The 26,366-nt window shown below is 37.3% G+C and overlaps 1 protein-coding gene across 8 annotated transcripts in view; it reads left to right on the forward strand.

Annotated features, from left to right (window-relative positions):
• NCOR1 (nuclear receptor corepressor 1) overlaps positions 1–26,366 on the forward strand; it is a 73,632-nt gene that overhangs the window by 31,466 nt on the left and 15,800 nt on the right. For 7 of the 8 annotated variants that reach the window (XR_012838346.1, XM_075771212.1, XM_075771215.1 and 4 more), the window contains 20 exons: positions 321–411; positions 960–1,138; positions 1,610–1,664; positions 2,472–2,573; positions 9,094–9,224; positions 10,280–10,497; positions 12,170–12,232; positions 12,900–13,039; positions 13,765–13,891; positions 15,339–15,894; positions 17,695–17,824; positions 18,134–18,329; positions 20,895–21,068; positions 21,782–21,942; positions 22,343–22,463; positions 22,559–22,660; positions 23,167–23,264; positions 24,062–24,230; positions 24,686–24,826; positions 26,202–26,285. Coding sequence is in view for 7 of the 8 variants with exons in the window: in XM_075771212.1 (XP_075627327.1) it covers positions 321–411; positions 960–1,138; positions 1,610–1,664; positions 2,472–2,573; positions 9,094–9,224; positions 10,280–10,497; positions 12,170–12,232; positions 12,900–13,039; positions 13,765–13,891; positions 15,339–15,894; positions 17,695–17,824; positions 18,134–18,329; positions 20,895–21,068; positions 21,782–21,942; positions 22,343–22,463; positions 22,559–22,660; positions 23,167–23,264; positions 24,062–24,230; positions 24,686–24,826; positions 26,202–26,285 (3,038 nt within the window). In the remaining variant the exon portion in view is untranslated. Of the gene's footprint in view, positions 1–320; positions 412–959; positions 1,139–1,609; positions 1,665–2,471; positions 2,574–6,104; positions 6,219–9,093; positions 9,225–10,279; positions 10,498–12,169; positions 12,233–12,899; positions 13,040–13,764; positions 13,892–15,338; positions 15,895–17,694; positions 17,825–18,133; positions 18,330–20,894; positions 21,069–21,781; positions 21,943–22,342; positions 22,464–22,558; positions 22,661–23,166; positions 23,265–24,061; positions 24,231–24,685; positions 24,827–26,201; positions 26,286–26,366 lie in introns of those variants that run through there. The other variant, XM_075771218.1, reaches the window with a different exon arrangement.

Raw genomic sequence — 26,366 nt, forward strand, 5'->3', positions numbered from 1 at the left:
TTTTAATTAATATATCTGACACACCTACTTGCAATGGAATCTGTGGAAACACTCCTTTTCTGGTGTTGACTCAAGCATGCCCTTCTAGCTGAGCCTTGCGAATTCACCTGTAAAACTGAGCAGTTGTTTGAAATTGCAGTACATGAACAGAGTTTGTACTCTGACACTACTTAAGAAAGAACAGCCCTAAATAACTAATTTGGGAGACAGGCAACAGTATTTTAAAGAATTTTGAAGGTTGTCGTTGTTGTGTACAAAATCTGAAAGTATAGCTATTTTTCCACTTTATCCATAGTACTTCTGCTTTCCCCCAATTCTAGAGTTGGCCAAAGAGGGGCTGGACTTTCAGCAACTATTGCTAGAAGTGAACATGAGATTTCTGAAATCATTGACGGACTTTCTGAGCAGGAGGTGAGGCTGTTGTCTGTACTTTGCTATAGAAGCAGAGCAAATGACTCGATATCCTTTTACTGGCAGTGAAAGGTCTCTTTCAGAGGGTTTGGTTTTTTGATAAGAGGAGACCTTTTGGGGCTGATTTGAGAGAGTCTGTGTGAACTTTGGCTTGAAACAGGTCTTACAAATGCTTTTCTCTTAAGGGTTATGTTTCCTAATTGCATCTGTCCTAGATTTTTTTCTCATGTGTCTGTGTTCATTGCAGGCTTGCTACAACCTAGTTTTTTAGAGCTCTAATAAACAGGTGAAAACTCTGCCTTTCTAAAACCCTGCACCATTTCAGTTTTTCATCATTCGGGATACTATTTCCTTTAGCTGACTGTGTACACGTTCACTGGGATAGCGACAACTTTTTCTAGAAAAGTTAAGAAGTGGACAAAAAAGTTTCAAACTAACTGTGAATGTATACTGTGGTGGAGCTTTAAAGAGTTGTGTAATTCAAGAACTGTAAACATCAGTAGCAACTTTTTGTATTCTTTACTTTTTCTTTTATTCTTTACCTGTAGAATAATGAAAAACAAATGCGTCAGCTCTCTGTCATTCCTCCCATGATGTTTGATGCAGAACAAAGACGAGTGAAGTTTATTAATATGAATGGTCTGATGGAGGATCCCATGAAAGTTTATAAAGACAGACAGTTCATGAATGTCTGGACCGACCATGAGAAAGAGATTTTTAAGGAAAAGTAATGGGCTTTCTTATCTTTTATTTTTATTACGTTGCAAATGACAGTTAAATACCTAGCCCCACAGTAAACATCAGTTAAATTGGAAATGCTGAAGCTATTGTGCAATAATTTTTGATAATGTTCTTAGCTGTATAAATAAAACATTGCATAATTTTTAGACTTCTCCACTTAGTTTTCAACTGAGTAGGCTCTCATGCATTTAGTCGTTAGATAAGAAATTATCTTAAAAATACTTTCAGTGATAAGATTAAAATGAGAAGAGTAGGTATATGATCTCGTTATATCAACTAATAGCTAATTTTAAGTGCTTAGTTCTAAATTTGCACAAGTGGAAAACTGGGCTTTTTAGACTTATTTCAGCTGTGTAAATCGAAGGCTTGCTGATGGAACAGATTGTTTGGAAGACTGCTTTGCTTATTTGATTATGAATTATGTTGTTAAACTTAAATAATTTCTGATTTATAAAAGGTTTGTCCAACATCCCAAGAACTTTGGTCTAATTGCTTCCTACCTGGAACGAAAGGTAAGACCTCTTTTAATATAAGTAGAGCCTAGGGTGGGATCCCTAACTTTCCAAATGTAAGTCATTTATCCGAGCATCATTTTTAATTCCTGGAAAAAAACGTAAGTCCAAAAAAAGTTATTGCTTTGACAGGATTTTATAATACTTGTTTAGTAACACGATCAATGCATGCGAGCATCTAAGAAAAGTTAGGGAAATGACACTAATGATAATAATCAAAGAAAATGGCACTTCATTTAGTTTTGATCTTATTTTCTTTTTGAAGGAGGTAAGCATCTTTAACTATCTCACTGCTTAGATAAGGACATAATTGGCTCTGCTGAGCCACTGTGCTAACTTGAAGAAATCTTGCCATCACCTTTCAAGTCAGTGGGATCTTACTGCCGGCTGAATTTGTCTTTAGAGCTAATTTTAGTCTATAGAACTGATTTCACAGAATTGATCTAAGAAGTAATGGAGAATTAGGGTTTGTTAAAACTTACAAACAGAATCTTGAATGCGAACAGCTATTATGATAAATAGAAGCTTTAAACTTGTAGATTGTCTAGTATAGATTAAATCATGCAGACTGGAGTAGCTGAGGGATATTACAAATACATGAGACTTCCATTTTATGCTATAATTTTATGCATAGTTATATTGTTATATTTCTCTGTGAATTCACTTTCCTGCTGAGCAAACAAATCTAATAGTTTTATTTTAATCTAGGGGCTGAATAGTTTAAGTGTTGAAAGAAATAAAATACTAAGAACAGGGGGTTTTTTTGTAGCAGTAAAACCTAATTATTTTTTTGCTTTTTCACTTTAGAATGTTCCTGACTGTGTATTATATTATTATTTGACAAAGAAAAATGAAAATTATAAGGCCCTTGTGCGAAGGAATTATGGTAAACGCAGAGGAAGAAACCAGGTATCTTAAATTTCTTAATCACTTGGATATTATTTTATAGTTTCATATTTACAGCTGTCTTACTATCCAGGGAGGTAGGGAGCAGGAAGAACAGTAATTATTTTTTCTTTACTGCATTTTTACCTGTTTTAAATTAAAGCAATCTTGACTTCAAGGGTGTTCTTGGTTAGTTTGGTTTTAGTTCTGTGGAATATCTTCCTTTGCACATTTGTGACTTTTTTTTTTTTTTTTTTTTAATATGACAATTTGTTTTAGTTGAGGACCCGGCCATAGACGTTGAAGTCAAATCCATCATTAAATCCTATGGTGGAGCCAACAGAAGTTAGGTTTAGCATGTGACTTGCAGTGGAAAATACATAATCACTTAATAATGTCAACATTTGTCAAAAAGCAGAAATTAATAGTGATCTTTATTTGGTGGTCAGGCTCAAAGTCAAACTGGAACTTAATAGCAAGAAGAAAGAGACCAATTTAATGCATGCAAATAAAAAATTCTGCTGATTCAGGAAGTTTCAGGAAGTTTTTCTTTTGGAATTTTTGGAGTCTTTGGAGGGGAAAATAACAGCATATTGTGTACAAAAATCTTATAAATACATTTGCTAGGCTACTAGAGTTAATCTGGATATTGGAAAACAACAAAAAATATTAAGAAACTTTGGATTTCTTTTTTTTTTTTTTTTTTTTTAAAGAAAGCAGGAGGAGTGCTGTGTATTCACTGAATGTGTTCCCTGCTCTTCCCATTCTAGTTTCCCCTTGCATCTATCAGGTATTTAGGAGGTACTGAAAATAGAATGAAAGATACGTCAGTGATGAGGTTAGGAAATAAGGTCATATATGAAATAAAGTACACGAACAGAGCACTAGATGTAACAACCAAGCTTGCAGGTATTTTGAGTCTGTATCCTTGAAATGAATTTATCAGCTGGAAAGCAGTATAGATACGATGTGCTGAAGAAATACGCAGTGCTTTGTTGGAACTGAAGCTTGATGGGGTGGGAGAGGAGGGTCCTCTCAAATTTGGGGTTTTAGAAATCCACAGACCTTAAAATCTGAAGAGTTGTGGGTTATTGGATTTAGTCGTATCTCAGCAGTGATACTAAAGAGAAAATTGTTGAGGCTTTGAGGTATTGTGACTGCACAAGTCTGTACTGAACTGCAAAGCAGCAAATTAAGTCAATATTACAGTTCAGGATATGTGAATCCTCTTTTCAAATAATGTAAGTTTTCTGAGAGTCCCAGTAAATGTATTGTTTATATCAAAGAAAATTGCTGCAAGCAGCTTCAGTTGATTAGTTGATCTGTTCACTAGAAGCAGTCATCGTGTTGTGCTTCTCAGTGCTGTTGTACTTAAACCTTTTAAATGATGGTCTGGTCTTCTAAGAGAAGAGATCATGTCACAGAAGACTGACTTGTCTGTACCCCACAAATTATGGATTGCTTGGGATGAGGTAATTTTCATTATGCACAGGATTTAGTCAGAGCTTCAACTTTGGCTATTTGCGAACTGCTGTCATGAGAGAAAATACTGGATATATCCTGTATTTTGCCAGAAAGTCTGTTAGACTTTCTAAACCTAATAATGCTTTTTAATAGGAAAAATGTATTGTTGTGTGACTAGTGATACTGAAAGATTCCGATTAAAGTATGGAGGTATGGCAAATAAAAAGAAGGTGGAAATAAACAAGATTGTCCAAAATGTAGAGAATCACTGTGGATACTAAACACAGATAATGCTGCCATTTTAAGTGGCTCATATTCCAGTATAAAATGAAATTGGTGTGATCATAGTAAATATACACATGTTGAGCAGTATCTTTGCCATATGCTGTTCTTCTGCAGCTGCTCTAAGAGGTGAGGAGCCAGAACTGGCTCAAACTGTAATGCAATGTAACACTAAATTTTGAGAGATTCAGAAGATCATGTCTGTATATTTGAATGTCTTTCAACATTGTTAAACTTTAGAATATTGGAACTGGTAGAATTCAAAATTTGGATGGATTTCTCAATCCATAAATTGTTTGCTTTCCTTGGATAATATGTATAAACTTGAAAGATTTTCATTACAGCCCCGTACATAAGGGCATAGATTATGAACTTAGCTCACTGGAAAAGGAAATCCAAGGTGCGCTGCCTGACTTTGTAACTGCTCCTCTGAATACTGATTTATATGTGAATAACTAAATTCGTGAGTTGGCACACTGAAGCTGCTGTCCTTGTTAGTTCAACTCAAATTACTCGCTGTTTGAATTTTAGCAGAGTTGTAGGTCTTAATTGCTAGTTGTTGATCCACATTAAGTACTACAGCAGATGCGTGCTCTGTGTTAAGGATGCCTGAAAAATGTTGAGGTATACTTGCGAACTCAAGGAAATACTCTAACCATTCTAAATGGGAAATTTTACCATCTCTGGAGGTTTACATTCAGAGGTATTATAGTTAGCATGTTTAGTAATGCTGTAGTAAGGAATTACATGGTACTAAAAATCATATTTGTACTTCTTAATTTTATTAATGATTAATTGGCAACATCTATAACAGCTAGTAAAAAAAGAACCTGAGAGTGTTGAATTGCCTTGCTTGCCAGAATTTTTCCCTTCTGGCTGCAGAATGCAATTCATCCCCCTCTCCCTCCCACACCCGAGCTTTGTTTGAAGCTGGTATTTTTCATATCTTGGAGCAGCAACCTGAAACTTCCTTGCTGATTGGCAACCACAAGTCATGTAAGATTTATGATGTGCTCTGAGATGTGCTTATGCCAATAACAGGTGCTTCAGCTTAAACTCTTAATAGTTCATATATTTTTGTAAATTAGAAGGCAAGCAAGTGGAATACTGCAGTGGAGAAGATATTAATCATGGTAATGATGTTGAAATCCTTCAGAGAATGTAGTGAGTACGACTTGACTCAAGTTTCAGTGTGGAGGCTTTTACTTTAGAGAAGCTGAATGCTGGATTAAGGCACGTCAGGTTGAGAGATGTAAGGCTTATTAAATTCTGATACATTTTTGTCCTCAAATAAGTCTAGGAAGGACTTTTTATAAAATGCTACCTGAACTGCACATCTCAAACCAAAGGTGACTTTTGAAATTAGGAGCAAGAAGAAAGCATGGCTGCCAGATGCTTTTGCATCAATTATAGAGAATTCCAGAAATAACCCATTGAAAGGAGGTTCACTCTGAGTAAAGTTCATTGAAATTTGGTAGTAAAGTGGCAGTTGGTAACGGGGGGTGTTTCTGTGGTCTGGCTGCCTGCTCAGCACAAATGTGGAGCCGTGTGCCTTCGCAGCAGGTGGTACAGTCCAGTGATCTGACTAGACAGAAATTTGCTGTATGTCTGCAACGGCCAATCAAGCCGAGCTCGGTGGGGATTACCTCGGCTGACCCCGGTGAGATTAGAAGGTTGTATGTGAGATGGGCGACTCTGCTGTAGGCAGCTTAAGTGGCAGAATGACACAATTTCCTGGAATAAACACGTTGCTGGGTCAGGCAGCCTCTGCTAAAGAGCTGTGTGATGTCGGTGCTGGTGTGGGTTTTGTCCTTTTGAATCGTACCCTGAATTAAAGCCCGTCCCCTTGCCTGGATAGTAAAAGTTTTAATCAACAGATGAATGTGCAGGTACGTCGCTGACCGAGGCTTCAACTGTTTTAAGGTTTGTGTTTAACCTGCACTTGACCTATTGATTATGCATGTTAAATAAATTCACTGTGAAATAGGGAATCTGGTTATTTACAAAGTGTGATGTTAAGTTAGCCAGGCAAAAAGAACAGAGAGTTTTCAGCAACTGTTTTGTAAATAGATTATATGTAAAATACAGATTTTTTTTTTGATTTTTTTTTTAGGTTTTTTCCCTTTTTTTCTGAAAATGCAATTTTTAACTCCCTGCTTTTGAGGCCAATCTATGTAGCACGATGGAAATAATTTATTTTAGCATGTCTCTGATATCTTGCTTAAAGGAAGTTTTTGCATAACCAAGTAATGCCAGCATCTTAAATGCTAATAATTTGCAGCAAGATGATAGTGGTTAGTGTTTGGGTTTTCTGCTTCAGTTCACATTATTAAAATATCAAAACCAAGTCCTTTTTGTGACTGTTTTCAGCCTCAATTTTGTTAGTGAAACAGTGACACCTGCTGCTACACTTACAGGAAGGTTGGTTCCTCTGTGAAAAAGAAAAGTCTATTTTGATGATTTTTTCAGTGGCCTGTAAAATGTGAGTTACTGAAGTCCGAGAACAGCAATTTTGGAGATCTCTGTCCTTGTCTTTCCATGAATTGCCAAGTGTCCTTTGGATATTTGTTTGAAAGGTAGTGTTATATAAATATTACGTGTATTTTGATTTTTGAAGTTGACTTGCAGAGTCTGATGCCTAGTAAGGAACAACTCGGTTCTGCACACACCAAACATGAGTGGACAGCATCCGAGTATCACAGTTTGGAATGGGGGACTCGATTGACCAAGGTGGTTTGTTGAGCCCATTCAAGTGCCTTCAGTGTAAACTCCTGTGAATGATTCCCTCTGCATGGCCGTATCTCACTCCCCACCCTTTCTTACGTTCCATAGTTTTTATGATAACTTATTTAAGGCAGAATTTAAACTGTAATCATGCATTTTAAATATATTTATGTATTTTCAGAGAGGAGAAGAGAGCTCCTTCTTCTTTTTCCCTCTCCCCTCACCTTTAACTGGAGTTCTGCCCACTATAACCTCGCCTGCAGCCTCAGGCTCTCCTTTTCTCATTCTTGCTCTATGGTGCCTCGTACAGAAGGCTTGGATTTTTCTGTGGCACTAGAAGATCGCCTTGTTACAGATACTTTTCAGCATGAATGGGCATTATGAATTAACCTCGAGATGCTTGATGTGGGTTACTGGCTTTTGAGGCCCATCAGAATTCATTCATTTGCCATTTGCTTCATGTAGGGGTTCTGGGAATTTGAGGAGTGGGTTACATGATTTATTTCATGGCGGACAACTACTGCTTCTTATTTTAACCTGGAAAGGAAGGAACTTTCAGGCGATCTGTGGACAGAAATTCGGCAGTGTTGGAAAGCGATATGTTTTGGGCACGTGCAGATATATCATTGTGGATGGCAAAAAGCAATATTTAGGCCCCTAAATATATTTAGGGAGGATAACACTAAAACTTAAGGTTATCTTTTCTATAGCCACATTTGATAAATCTTTCCTAATACTTTTTTTTTCTTCTTCTATATGAGCAGTGTAATTTTTCTAATGCTTTCTTAAAACATCACAGGATATTTGGCTTGACTTGTCTAATATTAGGCCACCTCTAACAGTGAAGTTGGGGAATGCCAAGGCTATTTCTTTTTTTTTTTTTTGGTGAGGTAAGGAATAGCAAAAGCAATGCCACAAATTTTTCTTACATTTTTTAATTTAAACAAAACAAAAAAAATCTAGCAGCAGTAAGGGACCATGCTAGTAATTCTATGTGATCACATTAAGTAACAGCAATTTCTTCCCTTAATTTCTGTTTAAAGCAAATTGTATCTTCTCGAAAGTTTAAATCAAATTTATGTGCTTTCTAAAATGAGATATCCTTGCATATAGTACTCATCTGGCTTGCTTTGAAAGATAAGGAGTGAAAGTCCTGTAATAGGAAATGCATAAATAGTAGTTTGTGCTGTTTTCCTTAGGATAATAACAGGTAATGGTAATTACTTTGTTGTTTGTCAGTGTTTATGTGCTTGTAAAACTGTAATCTCAGTAAAGACTATAGTTCTAAAAAAAATAAATTCTAGGCTATAATTTTCCTTCCGTAAATTCACTGGAAACATAAGTCTAAAATTCCTGACCCAATTTGTTGAACAATTATATTTCTTAATTAGTAACGACAGTTTTGAGAAGGTAGCTTAGAGTTGGTCATAATGTTCATGCTACGGGATCTTCTGCTTCCAAGTTGTGAGCTATCGGGTTTCACTATTTTAAAATGGACAATGTTAAAAATAAAATGTGACAGGAGCAATACCATTACTACGCAAGATGTTGGTCAGACTTCTCTAAGCACTTTTAAAATGTAGCTGTTCATTTTTAGCGTGGGATACAACAGCGCATGTGTTTGTTGACACATGTGTGTGCATTATCACCTCTGTGCTCACGCTGCAAAAGAAGCCTGTACTTCCATGAGATTTGTAAGACAAAATACCATATCTGAATGAGGGAGCCGACCAGGAGAAACATAAGAGAAAATAAATTCAGAAGTACTGAGGATATACAGAATATATCTGTATTTTATATATAGAAACTGCACATTCTGGGGCAAAGGGGACTTCTGAAGTCTGGGAGGTAATGCCTGGAATGTCATGTTTGTTATGATTTCAGGGTGCAGATAGGTGTTACAGTGTTTGGTAGAGGCATTTTACTGTTATGTTGACCGGTATGCAGTGACTAGAACTTAAAATATTATCAACTGGGAGGTAAGGCAGCATCAGTGTTTCTGCTGCTCTGAGGACAAGTTGCTGCACCTTTGTGTGATCAAGCTGTTATAATGTGTAATCCCATTTCATTTCAGCAACAGATTGCTCGTCCTTCTCAAGAAGAAAAGGTAGAAGAAAAGGTAGAAGAGGAAAAAGCAGAAAAAGCGGAGAAAAAAGAGGAGGAAAAGAAAGATGAGGAGGAAAAGGATGAGAAGGAGGAATCTAAGTAAGTATATGTACTGAAAATGCATTAATTCACTCTAGATTGCAGGTTTTTTGCAGAGATCAGAACAGGATTCACATTAGCCTGACAGCAAAATCTGGACTGAAAACTTCCTATTTCGGCTAGGTTTTGTCCATTAAACAATTTTTTGAACATACCAATTTCTCTGTCTTGCTGAACTAATCAGACTGGTGGTTGTGGTTTAACCCAGCCAGCAGCTGAAACAACCATGCAGTCCCCCACAGTGGGATGAGGGAGAGAATTGAAAAAAAGTAAAACTTGTGGGTTGAGATAAAAACATTTTAATAGGACAGAAAAGGAGGAGAATAATGATGATGATGATGACAAAATACTATACAAAAGTGATGCACAGCAAATTGCTCACCACCCGCTGACCAGCGCCCAGCTAGTTCTCAAATCATGGCCCTCCCCAGCCAACTTCCCCCAGCTTATATACGGAGCATGATGTCATATGGTATGGAATATCCCTTGGCCAGTTTGGGCCATTGGTCCTGGCTGTGTCCCCTCCCAGCTCTTTGTGTACCCCCTGCAGAAGGCTCACACCTCCTCGCTGGCAGGGCCTGGGAAGCTGAAAAGTCCTTGACTTAATTGTAAAGACAGCTTAGCAACAACTAAAACATTAGTGTGATCAACATTATTTTCATACTAATTCCAAACTACAGCACTCTACCAGCTACTAGAAAGAAAAATAACTCTATCCCAGCCAAAACCAGGACACTGATGGAAAAAGCCATGGGATTATTTTTTGCCCATGTAGTAATTTTTATATTTTGTTGGTTTGGGTTTTTTCATATATTCTATCACAGTGTTCTAATTTTCTTTGAAGTTGATAATATCATCTATCTATGTTATACTCTAGCAACTCTAAATTGTGGGCAGTGAGTTGTGTTTCACTAAAGGCATCTTTTGAGTTTGTGGAGTTTTGTTTGTGGTTTGTCTTTTGTTGTTGTTGCTGTTGGTTTTTTAATCCATATTCAGGCATATCTGCCCATAATGGCTATCTGAATGTAACTGAATTATATTTTAACTATTCCCAGAGAGAATACCAAAGAAAAGGACAAAACTGAAGTTGCACCAGAGGAAACAGAGGAAAGGGAGCAGGCCACTCCTAGGGGCCGAAAAACTGCCAATAGTCAAGGTCGTCGTAAGGGCAGAATCACCAGATCAATGACAAATGAAGCTGCACAAGCAAATGCTGCTGCAGCTGCAGCCACTGAAGAACCACCACCGCCCCTTCCACCCCCACCAGAACCTTGTGAGTTTTGTTTATAGGACACTTGGGGACCCATCTGCTCGTCAGGCTCTTCACTGACGTATGGCTGTTTTCTGTGCATGCACTTTTTTCTTTTTAGTATTGAATCTTTATTCTTAGGCCTGCTTATAATTGTGTGGTCTTGTTAAATTTCACGAGTGTAACTTCATGAATAGTGTATGTGTAGTCAGATGACTCTCTTAGAACCATGTGGGGAAAAACAAGGCAGTTCAGCCTTTCTGAGGTAACTACGTTTTCCTTCTGTGCAGGATTAATGATGGATCTGTAGAGATCCAAATGACTCTGACTTGCAGGCCGTAACTCATAGAGGTTATTGTTAAATAAGTAGGCCTGATATTTGAGTAATTGGGGGAGTTTTGTAATCTGAAATAGATCCTAGCAAGTTGTTGTTGTTGTTTCTGCATTATATGGCAAGAGACTTCTTTAAAATAAAATGTTACTTTCTTGGCATGTATGGTTAGAAAAGACTATGCTATCTCTGACTGCATTTCTGAAAAGACTGGCATAATTTGTGGTGGTGCAGAAATACTAGCAAACAGAATACCTTGTGGCTAGTAAATAATTATCCAGGATGGTGGGGCAGGTTTTTGTTTCATTTTGTTTTCTTACAATGCTCTGCTGTGGCAAATTTTGTTGCTCCTGGCTCTTCAACTGGGTAGTTACAGGCAGCTGCTATTCTAGGATTTGTAACAACTCTTTTGTTGCTCAGACATTCTGCATATCTTAGAGCAGAGTAAGCGGGCAAATTACTTCTCGTTTAACTGTAAATATCAGAGATTGTGGTAGACATTCTTGCTCAGTTGATATGGTGGGGTTTTGTGAGCAGCTAGACTAAGGCAACAGTGTTTTTTGCTCAGGGTTTTTTTTTTTTTAAACCTTTTTTCCAAGGTTTTCTGGAAAATCCAAAATAGCTTTTCAGCAGATGAGATACTTTATAGTGTTCTACTTGTAGCGTTTGTTAATGGAAGTTGTTGAAGGGTCCATCTTGCATGCTATGCATAATGGCAGATTTTACCAAAAGGAAATGGATGCTGTTGCAGCTTAATGCCATTCAGAATTTAAACAGAATGATATAAAATCCAGAGAATTGAATGAAATTTGCATTGAATCATACTTAGTTTCCTGCTTGTTTTTGCTTACTGGTTGGTTTTTTTTTTTGGTTTCTTTTATTTTGCTCTGTTTGTTCAGTAGGAGACTCAGTGAATGCAAAACCAGTAGTTTTCTTGATACCTACTAACCAATAAATAACTATTTCAGTCCTTTCCACAGCAGTCAGTGAAATAAAATGGAACTAGCTTATAGCATGTTGGACTGCTGTTTTTAGTAGTTAATGGTAATTACTGACACTTTAAATAAAGTTTTAGTGATAAATACATCTACGTTATTTACAAGTCTTCCCTGACAGATAATTAATCATAGTTTTGCAGGTAGAATAGTTTTGAACAGTTTGCTCAGCTGAGATTGTGGTGGCTCCTACTATATCTCTAACTTGGTTTAATGGAGACTGACAGCTTCCCACTGACAGGAAGAGCTTTCCCAAGTGACTTGAGCAAACCTTAATGTAACAGGATGACTTGACTACGGGATGTGTGACTGGAGCCATAACAGTGAACCCTGGTCTTTTCTCTGATAGCTGTCTTTGCTTCTCTTTCAGCTTCTGCAGAGCCTGTGGAGACATCCCGCTGGACAGAAGAAGAAATGGAAGTTGCTAAGAAAGGTAAACTTTGTAAAGCTTTTGACTTGCTTCTGAATATTTGTATTTACAAAATTATAATAATTTACTGAATTATTGAATGTGAGTGCTGTGATTTTTTGCACCACTGTGCTGAATGAAAAATTTCAAATTTGCTGTTGTTTTTTTTTCTGAAAAGAAAAAAGGCAAACATCTTCAACAGACAAAAATTACTTTTTTGACTTTTTTCGTATGGGCTGCTTAGAACTGTTTGATGTTGTACTTGGTCCATGGAAGTCTGTATGTCATATGTAAATTTTTAAAGTAATGTGTTTATAAGTTATAAGAATTCCTTTTGTATAAAACATTATTTTCATAGAAAAGATGTTGTAGTTTACAACTTGTGTATTCATCTGGCAGATACGGCTGCCTGTAAATTTTACGCATGAATTCAATATTTTAGCAGAGGTGTTACATATTAACAACAGCAAAGAGTCAAGTTTGAAGGCTTCATAAACAGACATTGAAGTTGACACAGGGGTTTTTTTGCCCCTTAAGTAGTTATCAAATACATTGTCATGATGAGAGTTCTCCTAAGGACAGCAGTACTTCTGTATCTTACCTTCCCATAGACATTGTTGTTCCATTTATTTGGGTTTGGATAGCTGAATTATTTATTATAGTAAATATTGGTTCTTACATGTTTGAACAGGCCTAGTGGAACATGGACGAAACTGGGCAGCAATTGCCAAAATGGTTGGGACAAAAAGTGAAGCTCAGTGTAAGAACTTCTACTTCAACTATAAAAGGAGACACAATCTGGACAGCCTCCTCCAACAGCACAAACAGAAGGTAAGTGCAGTGGGCATTGAACATTTTGCAGGGGAAACTTGGCATCTTTCTGAAGTCATTCATCACGCTTCACTAAGACCGTTTTGCAATCACCACTTGTTTCTTTTTCTACTTGTGTTCTGATATAAATCTCCTAGAAAAGGCAGCTGATGCTCACTGACCTGTGATACTAATCAGTTCTTGCTTTAAAATGCAATGGAAAAATTTCTATCAGATAGAACACTGAAGCCTGAAGAATTCTTTAGTGCTCTAAAAACCACGTTCCTTATTAGTACACCAACAACTATAGAAGTTCAGGTCATCGCTGTAGAACAGTTACCTTGAAGCACAATAAGCACTAACCTTGCAAAACAGAGCAAGAGAATTGGTAGAAGACCAGGAACTGAAAGTTTTGGGGCATCTAAAGTAGAATCCTGAGTGCGGGAATCCTCTGAACTGCGGTGTTATCCCAGTGTTCTCTCACTGAAGTGAAGAGCATTAGTGTTTATGTTTGCTGCAGTAGTTGTGTTGTACATCTTGAGACAGTGGTTTGTTCCCAAACTTATTTTTGCCAGGAGCAGCAAAAGCTGGCCTGAATTTGGAAGAGTGTGCCCTTGTGAATGAATCTGTGCTAAACAGAGAATCTCTATCTTTCATTTCAACCTCAGATTGATAAATGACAATGCATGTAAAAGGAAATAATACTTGAAATTTTCAGTACAATGTAAATGCCGTGTCTTTATCAGTCTTCGCGAAGGCCCCGTGAGGAGCGAGATGTATCACAGTGTGAGAGTGTAGCTTCAACTGTATCAGCTCAGGAGGATGAAGATATTGAAGCATCTAACGAGGAAGAGAATCCAGAAGACAGTGAAGGTAACTTTTCTTGGAAGGAAACTTGTGTATGCACAGAAGGGGATGTATGGTTGGTGCCAATTATATGTTCAGAAAGCTGTGTTCCACTTCATAATGTACTGCTCAAATACTATGTTTCAGTTAGATTTTAGCAATGGGAACTCACTTCACTAGTTGTTTCTTGAGGAGAAAAAGCATTTTTAGTATTGAGCAGTCTTAAGATGTTATTGCTTAGTATTTTGAGATGTTTTGAATGTACTATCTTGTAGAGGATAAACGGACAGCACCTGGTCAAAAAATTGTGTGTGTTGAAACAAGTTGAATCAAAGATATGTAACCTTTTCTAGTTGATAGTCTCAGTGACGCTTCAGACAAGCAAATTTAAGTATTAGATTTTTTTTTAAATGTGTTGATTGCAACTGCTAATAATTAGAGGCATTCAACATCAGTCAGTCTTGGCCAGCTTTTTGTGAAGCTGTGAGCAACAGAATTCATAAACGATGAATCAGACAATATGGCGAAGTGTTGGGGATTTGGGGTTTTGGTTGGTTTTTGTTTTGTTTTTGTTTTAAGCTGCAATGTGTGTGTGTAATTCAGCAAATTGCCCACTTCTATAATAAGTCAAAATTAATTAGTTGTTTTACAGATGGGTAGTTTAAAAGTGATGGATCCTTATTGCATTCATTTGTTTAACAAACATTCTTAAAATACTTATTTACTTCTAAGGAACGAAGATTCTTATCAGAAGACTTGAATATAACATCTATGTTCTAGATGTTGCCATAGTTTTTCATAAATGTTTTTATTTATCTAAAAGCTATAACATAATGGAGTTCACAAACTAGGCTAAAAAGAGGAGGAAGGTTCTTTACTGCAAGAATCAATACCTTTTAATTGGCACCCAGTTGTTGATGCTGTTTACACCTTTCTGAGAGCAAAGACGACATTTTCAAGAAAATAACAGTGATTCACAAAGGAAGTAAACTAGACCTGTTAACTTACAGCAGGAATTGCACGTCAACATGTCTGTAAAATGTGACTGATTTTCATGTAAAATCAGTGTTTTGCCACTTCTGCCAGTGATGCCTCTAAAACATGTTAATTTAAATCATTAAAGCTGTGCCTTCGGTACTGTGAATGTTGACTCTAATCCTGTAATAAAGCTGCATCATATATGGAAGTACCAAGTCTCTGACAAATGCACAAGAGTTTGCTTGGCTGGTGCTCTCTAAGATGAGAGCTAGCTAAGTATTCTTATTTCTGTAATTCCAGTCTCCCTCCTTAACCTGTATCTGCTGATTTTTGGTTAGTCTCCCTTGGTGAGTCAATTCCTCAGGGCAGTTGTCTTGTGTTTTGGGACAGCAGACATATCTGATTATTCTAAAGGACCAGTTAATTGAAGCCTAGTTAGATTTCATTAATGTTGAATGTTTATGCTAAAACTCTTCCCACCCGCCCCCACCCCCAGGTGCGGAAAATAGTTCTGATACAGAAAGTGCTCCATCTCCAACTCCAGCAGAACCTGCTAAACCAAGTGAAGAAACTCCATCTGAGACTGCTGCTTCAAAAGTGTCCACTGAGGCAACAGCAGAACAAGAATCTACTGTTAAACCTGCAACCAGCACGTCTCCCTCCTTAACATCCCAAAGTGTATCAACAGCTGAAAGTCAGAACCCTGAGCCACAGGTTAAGGAAGAAATAAATAATGAGGCAGAAGAGCCTATGGAGGTTGACAGTAGAAGCCATCCAGTTGAAGCTAAGCCTGTGATTACTCTCCCAGTGCATACCAAAGTAGAACCTGTAGAGACTGAAATGAGGCTACCAGAGAATATTCAAGTAAAAATAGAGAGTGATACCAAAGAGAGAGATATGGAGAAACCCAAGGAAAAGTCAGAACCAGAAGAAATGGACTACAGTCTGTCACAACAAGTTAATACAGCAAGACAAGAATCGCATTCAGATAATGATTCGAGTGCCACCTGTAGTGCTGATGAGGAAGTTGATGGAGAACCTGACAGACAAGGGTGAGTTTAATTGTTTAGTGTTCAAATACTGCCATCTTTAAGAAGCTGTTTAAAAAGTGATTTTACTTAACAGTGATACAAAACCTGTCATTGGTAGCGACATTTTTGTTATGAGTTCCTACTAGGGAAAGAATTTCTGAAGAATCTTCTAGAAGTGCAACAGAGGGAAATGGTGATTTAAAATTTTGATGAAAAGCCAAAAGAAGGGTCTTCTAAGGCAGAGTAAGGCAAAATTCCATGGTGATAAACTAACTAGGTAGATAGCAAACTGGTACAACTACCTGGAAAGCTAGAGAATGAGGGAAATCAAGCCATTTGGGATCTGTTCAGAGAATGGGAATTGTGTTAAACAATTATCTGGAAAGGACAGCAGCTTACTGAAACGATGAAAATTCACCGAAGCAAGAAAAGAGATTCAGGATGCATCTGGCGTGAGTAGCTCTGTGGTACTTCTGGTGGGGAGGGGAAGATCTTGCTGCTACAGGATTTTCTGATACACAGCTATTTAAAAATCAGTGTGTATCTAACTAAAACTAAAAAAAAAAAATAAGTAATGTGGGGAATTTTCCAAATACCCTCATCTATCCACTAAGAAACTCAGCAGTGATTGTGTAACTGGATGTGTACTGAAGTTCTTTAGTTTAGTTAGTTTGTTGCTTTTACACAATATTTATGAATGAATCTACACATTCAGAAGTAAACTTGACATTTTTTTTATTGTGTGATTGCTTAGTGTGGGATAGTACATGGGGTCTCCATTCCCTTTGGTGAAAAACTGTTTGAATGTAGAGCCAAAAATTTGGAGATGGAGTTGTTCTAATTGATTCTTACTCTCTCAAACTCAGTTTAGTAGAATGCATCCATACCTCTTTGAATTTGACAGCCTGAATATATCTTTTAGTAGGAGATTAAACTTACTTTAAAAAAAAATCTAGGGGCATAAAATATTGATATTTTAGATACCTTTTAACATTTTGTGTTTATTTGCTTGTATAACCTCTAAAGTCCCGTAGCCAGTTACAGTCATTGAACCATGTTATATCAATCAGTAGAACTGAATCTCTTCAAGGCTATTAATAATGAAGTAGTGGAAGTATTTCTCACTCTTACTGGTCAGTGTCCATAAATTAATGGGCAAGTGTCCTGAGAAATGCATGACATCTTTCTCCAAACCGTACAATGTCTTCATGCAAATGCTGCTTCCTGGCAACTTGGACAAGGCTGCATGTCTTTGGTACCATTATATTTTTGGGGGATGTCTGACACCACTGATGATATTTGAAGTCCTTTTAGTATTCTGCTGGTGTAATTCCTTGTAACCATAGTGTAGCATCAGAGCCAATGCCCCCTCCTTCCCAGTGGTCTTAATATACATGCAGTACCAAGGATAGATGTTAAATGTCAAAAGTATCCAGTATCGTTGTCCTGCGTGTGCTCTCTGGAAGAGCACAGTTGATGGTGTTACTGCTCTTTCTCGCCTCTTCAGCCATCATCTTTGTACTTCACAAATATATTAGTTCTCCATGGGACAGCAGTCTGTTGTATACTACTATTTATTTATTTCCTGTGGACTAAATAGTGTTTATATACAGCAGCATCTGTTGCCTATTCTACCAGATGTGCTGTCGGACAAAACGCAACATGATTCTGATTTTTTTTTTTTTAGCTATTTGTTCAGTGTGTTAAAATGTGTTGGGTTTTTTGAAGCTGAGAGGCATACTTTTGCCTCTAAGTTTTTTAAGATGTTTACTCTTTGTCCTTTTGGTGATATTTTTCCCCTTCTTCTATCTCTCTTTCCAGTATCTTCAGCAGGGAGTCAAAGCCCTCACTGTTAAATCCCACTGGGTCAATACTGGTATCATCCACAATAAAGCAAGGACAGATGGACCTGCAACAACTTCACCACCGAGCTGCTGTCATACCACCTATGGTATGGAGTGTTTTAAGTGATATTTGAAGGAGTATCTGTTGTTCCTAAAACTAGTCACAACACTAAAATGACAAAAAATTGTGAAACAAATGAAGAAATGTATCATTTGCTTTGTTACCATACTTTTGAGGGGGAAAGTAAGTTAAGTACAAATAAATACACAAGTAATAGCTTAAAACCAGGTGTGGACCATTTGAAACACTCATGCATAGACTACAGCTGCTGCAGCAGAGACGGTGAGCTAAGATAGTTACTTCAGTAAGTACCTGTATTAATGTACCTGATGTTAATACCTTCTCCTCCTTGTAGGTTTCTTGCAGTCCCTGTACTGTTCCTGTTGGAACACCAGTGAGCGGTTATGCGCTGTACCAACGGCACATTAAAGCAATGCATGAGTCGGCGCTGCTGGAGGAGCAACGCCAGAGGCAAGAGCAGCTGGATATGGAGTATCGAAGTGCTGTAAGCCCTTGTGGCACTTCCAAAAGCCCTAATGTTGAATGGGAAGGTAGGTGTTTTCACATCTGTCGTGGAAATAACCCTGCATTTTATGTCCACCTGTTATGCTGCTGCCTCATTTAAGAATGAAAGTTTAGTGTACCAATAATTACTGCTTTCTGATGCCGCTTGATTGAAGGAACCTGTCTACCATACAGATTTTGCTGCAGTTGGGAGAACTAACTTGTAGCCCTCTTATCTAAGTCATAAAAACTGGCTCCATTTGGATGAAATTCAAAAATGAATTGTTCCTACAGAGAGAGATTCAGAAAGATTAGGTGTGCAGGTGAGAGTTCCCAGATATCTGCGTGTTCTGGGGGAGCCCTTTTCAGAATCTTACTGTAAAGGTGGGAGAGAATTGTAGAGGAGTATGAGCACAATTAAGAGGAATGTCCACATGTGTACTCCAGTGCAGTAAAACATTGAGCCCTGGAGTAGGGCACAAAGGTGTAGTAGAACTGTCATGCTTTAGCCTGTTTGTCTGCAGAAGGGCTGTGTGAGAGGTTCTTTCTCTTGGGAAATGTGATGGTTTGTTACTTTTGTATGTATAGAGGATACTTGGAGGAAGGATTTGAACTGAACTCTGGGATCTGGACCTGTGTTTCGTGAATGTGGCTCTTAGTGTGACCTTGAGTACAGAACAAGGCTACAGCTGCTCACAGAACCTGTCAGGGTGACTAAATAAGGGCATGTCTGTTACCGTTGCTGGTTACAGGAAAGTGATTCAGATGGAGAGTGTGTATGTTACATCGTCCAAATTGCTGCGTAAGAGCCACAAGATGCATTTATTAGCTTTCATTAGACACTCATAATATGCTTTCTCTCTGTGTATATTGGCTATATTTTCATTCTTTGAACTGAAATTATTTTAATTCTGTCAACAGCTTGCAAATTAGAAGATTGCCTTTTTTTTTCTGTGTGCAAGAAAAGCGTATCCTACAGGAGGCCCAGTTCTGTACTAATTGTGTAACTTTTACCTCAACTTTCTTTACTAGAAAGGGAATAGGGCCACAAACTGTACAATGTAACAGTAAAATAAGCTGAGTGAGATTAGTGTGCTCAGTGTTACAATGTTAGAGATATCATCACAAATGCATAATTCTGCATTCTCAGACTTTATATCCTCATGCGTTGTTTCTGTTGTCTCCACAGTATTAGCAACACAAACTATCATATTCTTTGAAATTCACGTATTCTGTATTTAACATGCATAACAATTTTAAATTATGTTATGGAAAGGCTTCATCTTAATTACTTTTACCGAAGTAAAATGAAAAAAATGTAACCATTTTTTTGCCTGTTAAAATAGTGAGAATCAAGCTTGTAGATTTGGAGGAGAGGGTAAGATTGTGGTTTCTGGAATTTGCTTCTTTAGGTAGAAAGTCTGGAGTTGCTTAAAAGTACCATTTAACTAAAATACTACTTGAATAACTCTTGGCATTGGCAGTACAGTATTATGAAGTGTGGGAAACTTCTAGGGTGAAGTGTCTGCCAGTAAAAATCAAGGTGGTTATTGAGGCAGACAGAGAGGGAGGGATAACATAGAATCATTTAGGTTGGAAAAGACCTTTAAGATTGTCAAGTCAAACCGTCCAAGTCCAAACTGTTCAAGTCCAACTAACATGGTTAATGTAAATGGATTTTACAAGCCTGGACATCTTAATCTGAATATTAGAAGGGGCTGAGAAGTCATCAGATCATTACAACAGCTACTTCCTAAGGTGTACTGTGCATATGAAGCTTGTCCACCAACTGCTGTGTAGTTGACAGGCTGTTTAAAAGGAAAACAGGCTGTACAAAAGCCTTGCATTGCATACATCAGAACAATGTGTTGTGGGACATCTTGTCGAAATAAGGGTCTGTTGTTGAACTGGCTTGTGACAACCTACACAATACTTTACCATGAAATAAAATAGTAAAGATCCTTTAGAAAGCTATTATGGAATGACTAGTGCCATCTTTCTCTGACTACGGAGGTTAAAGGTGTAATTTCACAGCTGCAGTAGACTTGTTCTGGCTCATAATTTTGAATACTTAAATTGTCCAATACCAAGGAAAAGTGAAGTTCTAGTACTGGATTTTTAATTTTCTAAATTCAGTAAAAATGTATTTTCCCTTTTAACACCGTTGATGGGCAGTATTGGTATTTGAAATTTGATTTGTAACTTCACTGGGCAAGCAAACAAGGAAGGGAGGCTTTTTGTCTGGTGGGATTGGCGTGTAAGTCTGGCTGAACTTGCGTGTAAACCTGGCTGATGCATAGGATTGGGAAAGGAATCTTATTTAAATGAAATATTTTTCAACACTAAACCTAAAGGATCCAGATACTGTTTTTCACATATAGAAAGTATGAGAAAGTTTTGGGGTTTTTTTTTGATATACAAGTATAGCCATAAGAACATATTAAATGAAGCTGTACCTTAATATTACTTTTTAATTGAAACATTTCTACCTGATGAATACATCTGACACTGGAGTAGGCCCTTTGTTAAAATTATGCTTTAAACTGATTTATTTTTTTACTTTAATTTCTAATCCAGGGTTCTTTTCTTTCTGATAACTTTAACCTTCACAGGAAAACCGGTGGCCTATATGCCTTATGCTGAGGTCAAGCGAGCAATAGAACAGGAAGCACAAGTGCAAAATACAACAACAAGGTCAGCATCACCATACAGGTTATCTCCACGAGAAGTCAATAAAGCCTCTCCCCAGCCTGATATGAATGCGGCTCGCTATAGTGTCCCGCCAGGTAAATATTTTGTCATGTATCATAGCGATATGTAGTCTTCCGTTGGAAGCTGGACTTGCGTGACTTGATGTAGTAACAAATTATTCTCTAAACACTTTGTGGATTAATGAAAGAAGAAAATAGATTGTTTTCTCTGTGTGCATGTAAATAGGTGCTTGGTATTTTTCTAGTTCCAGTGAGGCTGTATTTTTGTTCTTTATTGCCACATCAGCTGCATAACATGTGTTTTATAAAACAGTGAAATAACTAACAAATCTTAATTCTGAAACTTGGATTATTGCTTTTCCCATCAGAGTATAATGTCATGCTAAGAAAAGACAAAATCAGGGAAGCTTAGATTATACTTGACTCAATTGCATTCCATTTAAAGAATAAGAACGTTAAAACAGGAAAAAACAAAAAATTTGATTGTACCCTGGGCTGTTATTTGTAAAAGCTGAGAATTGCAGACACTGAAAACTACAGTGCAGCTTTTACTGTTTCTTTTTGAACTTTGATGCAAGGTTACATATTCTCCATTCAGTCTGTGTATAACATACACTTAGACATAGTGAATTTCAGCATTGTAAATACAGCTAGATAGCTTTTGGGTATTGTGAGGCAATTCCCATCAGAAATTGTCAGATCAACTGTGCTATTTCTGTTCTTATCTCTCTAATAACTAGTAGACCTGAAACGGCCTGTAATGCTTAATGTACAATTTTCCCCCTAAGTTCTCCAGCCAGCACCTCACCAAGTAATAACCAATATACCTGAAGGAGTCCGCCTTCCAACAACCAGACCCACCAGACCACCACCACCACTCATTCCATCCTCCAAAACAAGTGTGCCATCAGAAAAACCTTCCTTCATCATGGGAGGCTCAATCTCACAAGTAAGAGAATTACTATTCGAAAATCTGTGTTTACATCAATTTTTTTTTTTTTAACCCTTTCACCAGCCTTCATCATCTTGTACTTGGTTACGTGTTCACAGCATTAACAACGTAAGACCTATACATGTCACCTCTAAAAGTCCAGGAATTACTGGTGTCTTATAAAATAGAATGTGTTGCAGTTATTTACATTTAGTAGCATGGTTGAGGATGTCCAGTTCAGGTGAGCTGTGTCTCCAAACTAACAGTGACACTCCACTCTTGGTATTCTGCACTTTGGTACTTTGCAGTGATGTACTGTAAGAGAGGATCATAGTACTATTAGCATTCTCCTTTAAACATAGATGTGAATCTTCATTCCAGAAATAAGAATTAACATATAATATATTTGTTGTTTCAGGGAACACCTGGCACTTACCTAACATCCCATAGTCAAGCTTCCTACACCCAAGAAACTGCAAAGCCATCAGTGGGTTCTATATCTCTTGGGCTGCCAAGGCAGCAGGAGCCAGCCAAATCTGGTAAGAAAAGAAAAGCTGACGTGTTTTCTACAGACTACTTAATGACTCATAATTAAAGAAGAAAAAAAATATTTTTTTTCTTTCTCTCTGAATAGCTTCCCTGCCCTATATCAAACAAGAAGAATTCTCTCCCAGAAGTCAGAATTCCCAACCTGAGGGACTTCTAGTCAGGGCACAACATGAAAGTGTGGTTCGAGGTAAAGAAAGTCATACAGATTAAGAAGCTTTGTCAGCCTGAGGAAACTGAGAATTAACTTCCAGAGCTCAAACTGCTGAAGTGTTATTTTTAAGTATTATGTGATTAATCTGCTCCCTATTTTCCAAGGCTTGTGTATTTGTAACTACCTCCTCTTGTCTGCATGTCTCATTTAAAAGCATTTGTTTCAAGGCATGCCAATTTCAAAATTAAGTTGTTCACTAGAGCATATGCAGAGAAATACACATGAAATGTCCAAATACATCAAAAGAAAATAAACTAAATACCATGGATTAATGGTTTCACATGCTGTAAAAGACCTTTAGTCTGTAAAAGACTGTGTTAAAAGAAGAAATAGTTTAACTGCCTCAAATTCATGCTGTTAAACTGAAATTTTCCCTGTATTTTATTGTAAACTAACAGTTTTCACTGGAGTTTTTAATAAATAAAGTAGCTACTGCTTTTTTATTCTTTTATTTATCAGGATGTCTTATTATTTCAAATCAGGTACCACAACGATACAGGAGGGGAGTATAACACGAGGAACTCCAACCAATAAAGTTTCTGTTGAGACCATTCCTTCTTTGAGAGGCTCCATAACTCAGGTATTTTTCTCCTTACTGCAGAAAACAGCATATTTAAACTATCACCATGAATGTATTTGCATGTCTGAAAAAGTAAAATAATATCACAGAATAGGAACTGCCTTGAAAAAAGAAATTTTAATACAATTGGGTGGTCAAATCCCATTGTTGATGAAGCCTGCATTACCATGATTTCATCTTCATATATGAGTCTTTAAACTTTTGAAATAAAACCACCATTAGCAACTTCCGTGAAAATAGCATCACGCCTGAGTTCAAATATTAAAATCAACTGTCACTAGTCTTGTGCAGGTGCTATTTAAAGCCAGAAAGGTAAATTAAGCCCTTTTGTCTCATAATTTTTTAAATGCTACTGTTTGGGTTGATTTGGGATCTCTAGTTTATGGAGAGCAACAGTAACCATTTTCTTCTGAGAAGGGTAGATTTCATGACTTTGGATAGAAATAAAACCTGATGGTACCATTAAGCATGTAGTATATGCTATCTTCCCCCAAAATGGTATTATAGGGTAAATGTTGTAGGTCATGAAATACTTTTGTAATATTGTACTCCCTATTCTTCTTTTTTAAAGGTAGCAAATTGCCTACAAATAATCTTACTAATATTTAGGTTAAATGTGTAATACTAGAGGCAGAAGTCCGAGCCATACTGCTTGACAAAGTAATTGGTTTTCTAGACCTAGAAAATGTTGTGGGGTTTGGTTTTTTGTTTTTGATTTTTTTCTTCCCATTCACTGCTACCTCTTCTTTTAAATACACACACAAGTTCTGAATTATATTGGATTGATTTAAATGCAGGGTACACCAGCACTGTCCCAGTCTGGCATAGCAGCTGATGCATTGTTGAAGGGAACTATCACCCGGCTAGCTACAGAAGACAGCAGCCCAGAAAAATGCCGAGAGGAAGCTTCAGCCAAAGGCCATGTTATTTATGAAGGCAAAAGTGGGCATATTTTATCTTATGATAGTGAGTATTTGCACATTCTACCTGATCAAAGTTAAGGCTGCAGCAGGTTCTGCTTTTATAATCCAGGGCTGAAGTGTATCTGCTTCCAAATTCAGGTATAAACCTGAGTCGCTGGGGTGCCCTCTGGGAGAAGTATTGCCCTACATGTGTTTTTGTGCCGATGTTCTGAAGAGTCTCCTGTCCTATGTATTTAAAATATAGTTAAATTATTTAATTTCTGTGTCGCTTATTTCCAGTTTGTCATGGAATATTTTTATTTCGAAAGGTTAAACAACCAAGTTTAAAATTATCTGTATTAAAATCAAAATAAATGTGTCATTTAACTTTGAATTTCAATTGAAATACTGATAAATACTGTGTTGTTAAAGTATTAATGACTTGTGGTCTCATTAAATGTAATGCTCGTGTCTTTTATTGTCCACATTTCTTAATCACACTGTTGTAAATTTTGCCAGCTATTAAAAATGTTCGTGAAGGAACAAGGAGTCCAAGAACTGCTCATGAAATTGGTTTAAAGAGAAGCTACGACACAATGGAAGGAAATATAAAGCAAGGAATGTCAATGCGGGAGTCTCCAGTGTCTGCACCACTGGAAGGTAAAACAAGCTGCTTTCAAGGTGTTTTGTGTTTTATCCAAGCCTTTTGCATTGATGTAAGAGCATTTAGAGTTACTTCATGGAGCAGACAAAAGAGAAAATAGATTTAAATCTTACACTACTAACCAAATCCACATAATAGCCACTGCAATTAAAGCATGCTGGGAACATAACTGGAGTAGATCCTAGTTTTCCTTTTTGTTTTGCTGGTGTGTTACCATAACTGCAGGTAGTTCAGTTAGCACTTAGTCCTCTCAGTAGATCTGACACATGTAACTGTTCAGTCCCAGCGGGTTGTGGCAAAGCTCAAACAACACTCGGTCATACTAGCGCGGACTCCCTGGACGCAGTCATTCAGTTAAATATTGGTCTCAGCTATGGCACAGTAGCCTGGTAACACATTGGTGTTATCTTTTTGCATTCCTGCAGTAAACCTCTTCAGTTATACCAAGCAGAAGACTTGCACAGCTGCTGTATCCTGCGTCAGGGCATTCCTAATATTATTTTGATTTAATGAACTGTAATCAAACTGAGCTTGCAAAGGTCAAGTCAGGCCATTATATAACTTTTCTGATTGTTTTTTAAAAATATAAATGCAAGAAAATGCTTCATGCCTAAATTATGGAGTCTTACTCCTTAAATGCATTTTGTCCTATCTGTGTATAGCCCTTAAAGGCTGTTTTGTGTACATTTTCATCAGAAGGAGCAATGTGAATAAGAGGTTTCTAGACTATGTATAGAAATTCAGTGTTGCCTTTGAGCTGCTGATGCATTTGGCTCATTTTCGGGCTCTTTCGGCATGTGTGAAGCTGCTCTGATGTTTTTATGCTGTATCTCATCACTGACACGTTTTCTGTCCTCAAACTGTGGAAAATTGAGTTCTTTGAGGGCTTGATTTAGATTCCTACTGTAGGAGCAGTAAATTCAGCTCTTCCCAGATGATTCAATATAAACTTTGATTAATTTGGAGGATGTTGAGGTATATTTTGGGGTGTTTTTTTCTCTTTGTTCTGCTTCCCATGACCTTTCTTTGCTAGGTAAGGAAATTGGAGTGGAGCATAAGAGAAGCAGTGACTGCTTTTGGGACAAGAGTTAAGCTTAATTATAAAAAATACCTTGTGTTTTCTCAATATGTTAAAACTTGCAACAATGTAATAGCATGAATACTTGAGTGGAAATATACATATTTTTTTAGGGCAGGATGCTGTTTATAACATGTTGATACAATGACTAGCATACTGAAGCTAGGCCCTCTGGGCACTAACGTGATGCACATAATATCTGTAATGTATGTAAGGAGGAGGGGTTTTGTTGTTTTGGGGATTTTTTTTGAACACTTGTTTAATTCTCTAAATGATGTTTGTTTTAATTTTAGGTTTAATATGCCGTGCACTGCCTAGGGGTAGCCCACATGCTGAACTAAAAGAGAGAACAGTGTTGTCTGGTTCTATAATGCAAGGTAAAGTATTGCAAGTTTGGAAGGCAAGCATTAATTACATCCCCAAAAATTTGGATTTCTGAACCTTAAAACTGTTATTAA

This window comes from Balearica regulorum, chromosome 19 (assembly GCF_011004875.1).
Source record: "Balearica regulorum gibbericeps isolate bBalReg1 chromosome 19, bBalReg1.pri, whole genome shotgun sequence".
Classification (NCBI taxonomy): Eukaryota; Metazoa; Chordata; class Aves; order Gruiformes; family Gruidae; genus Balearica; species Balearica regulorum.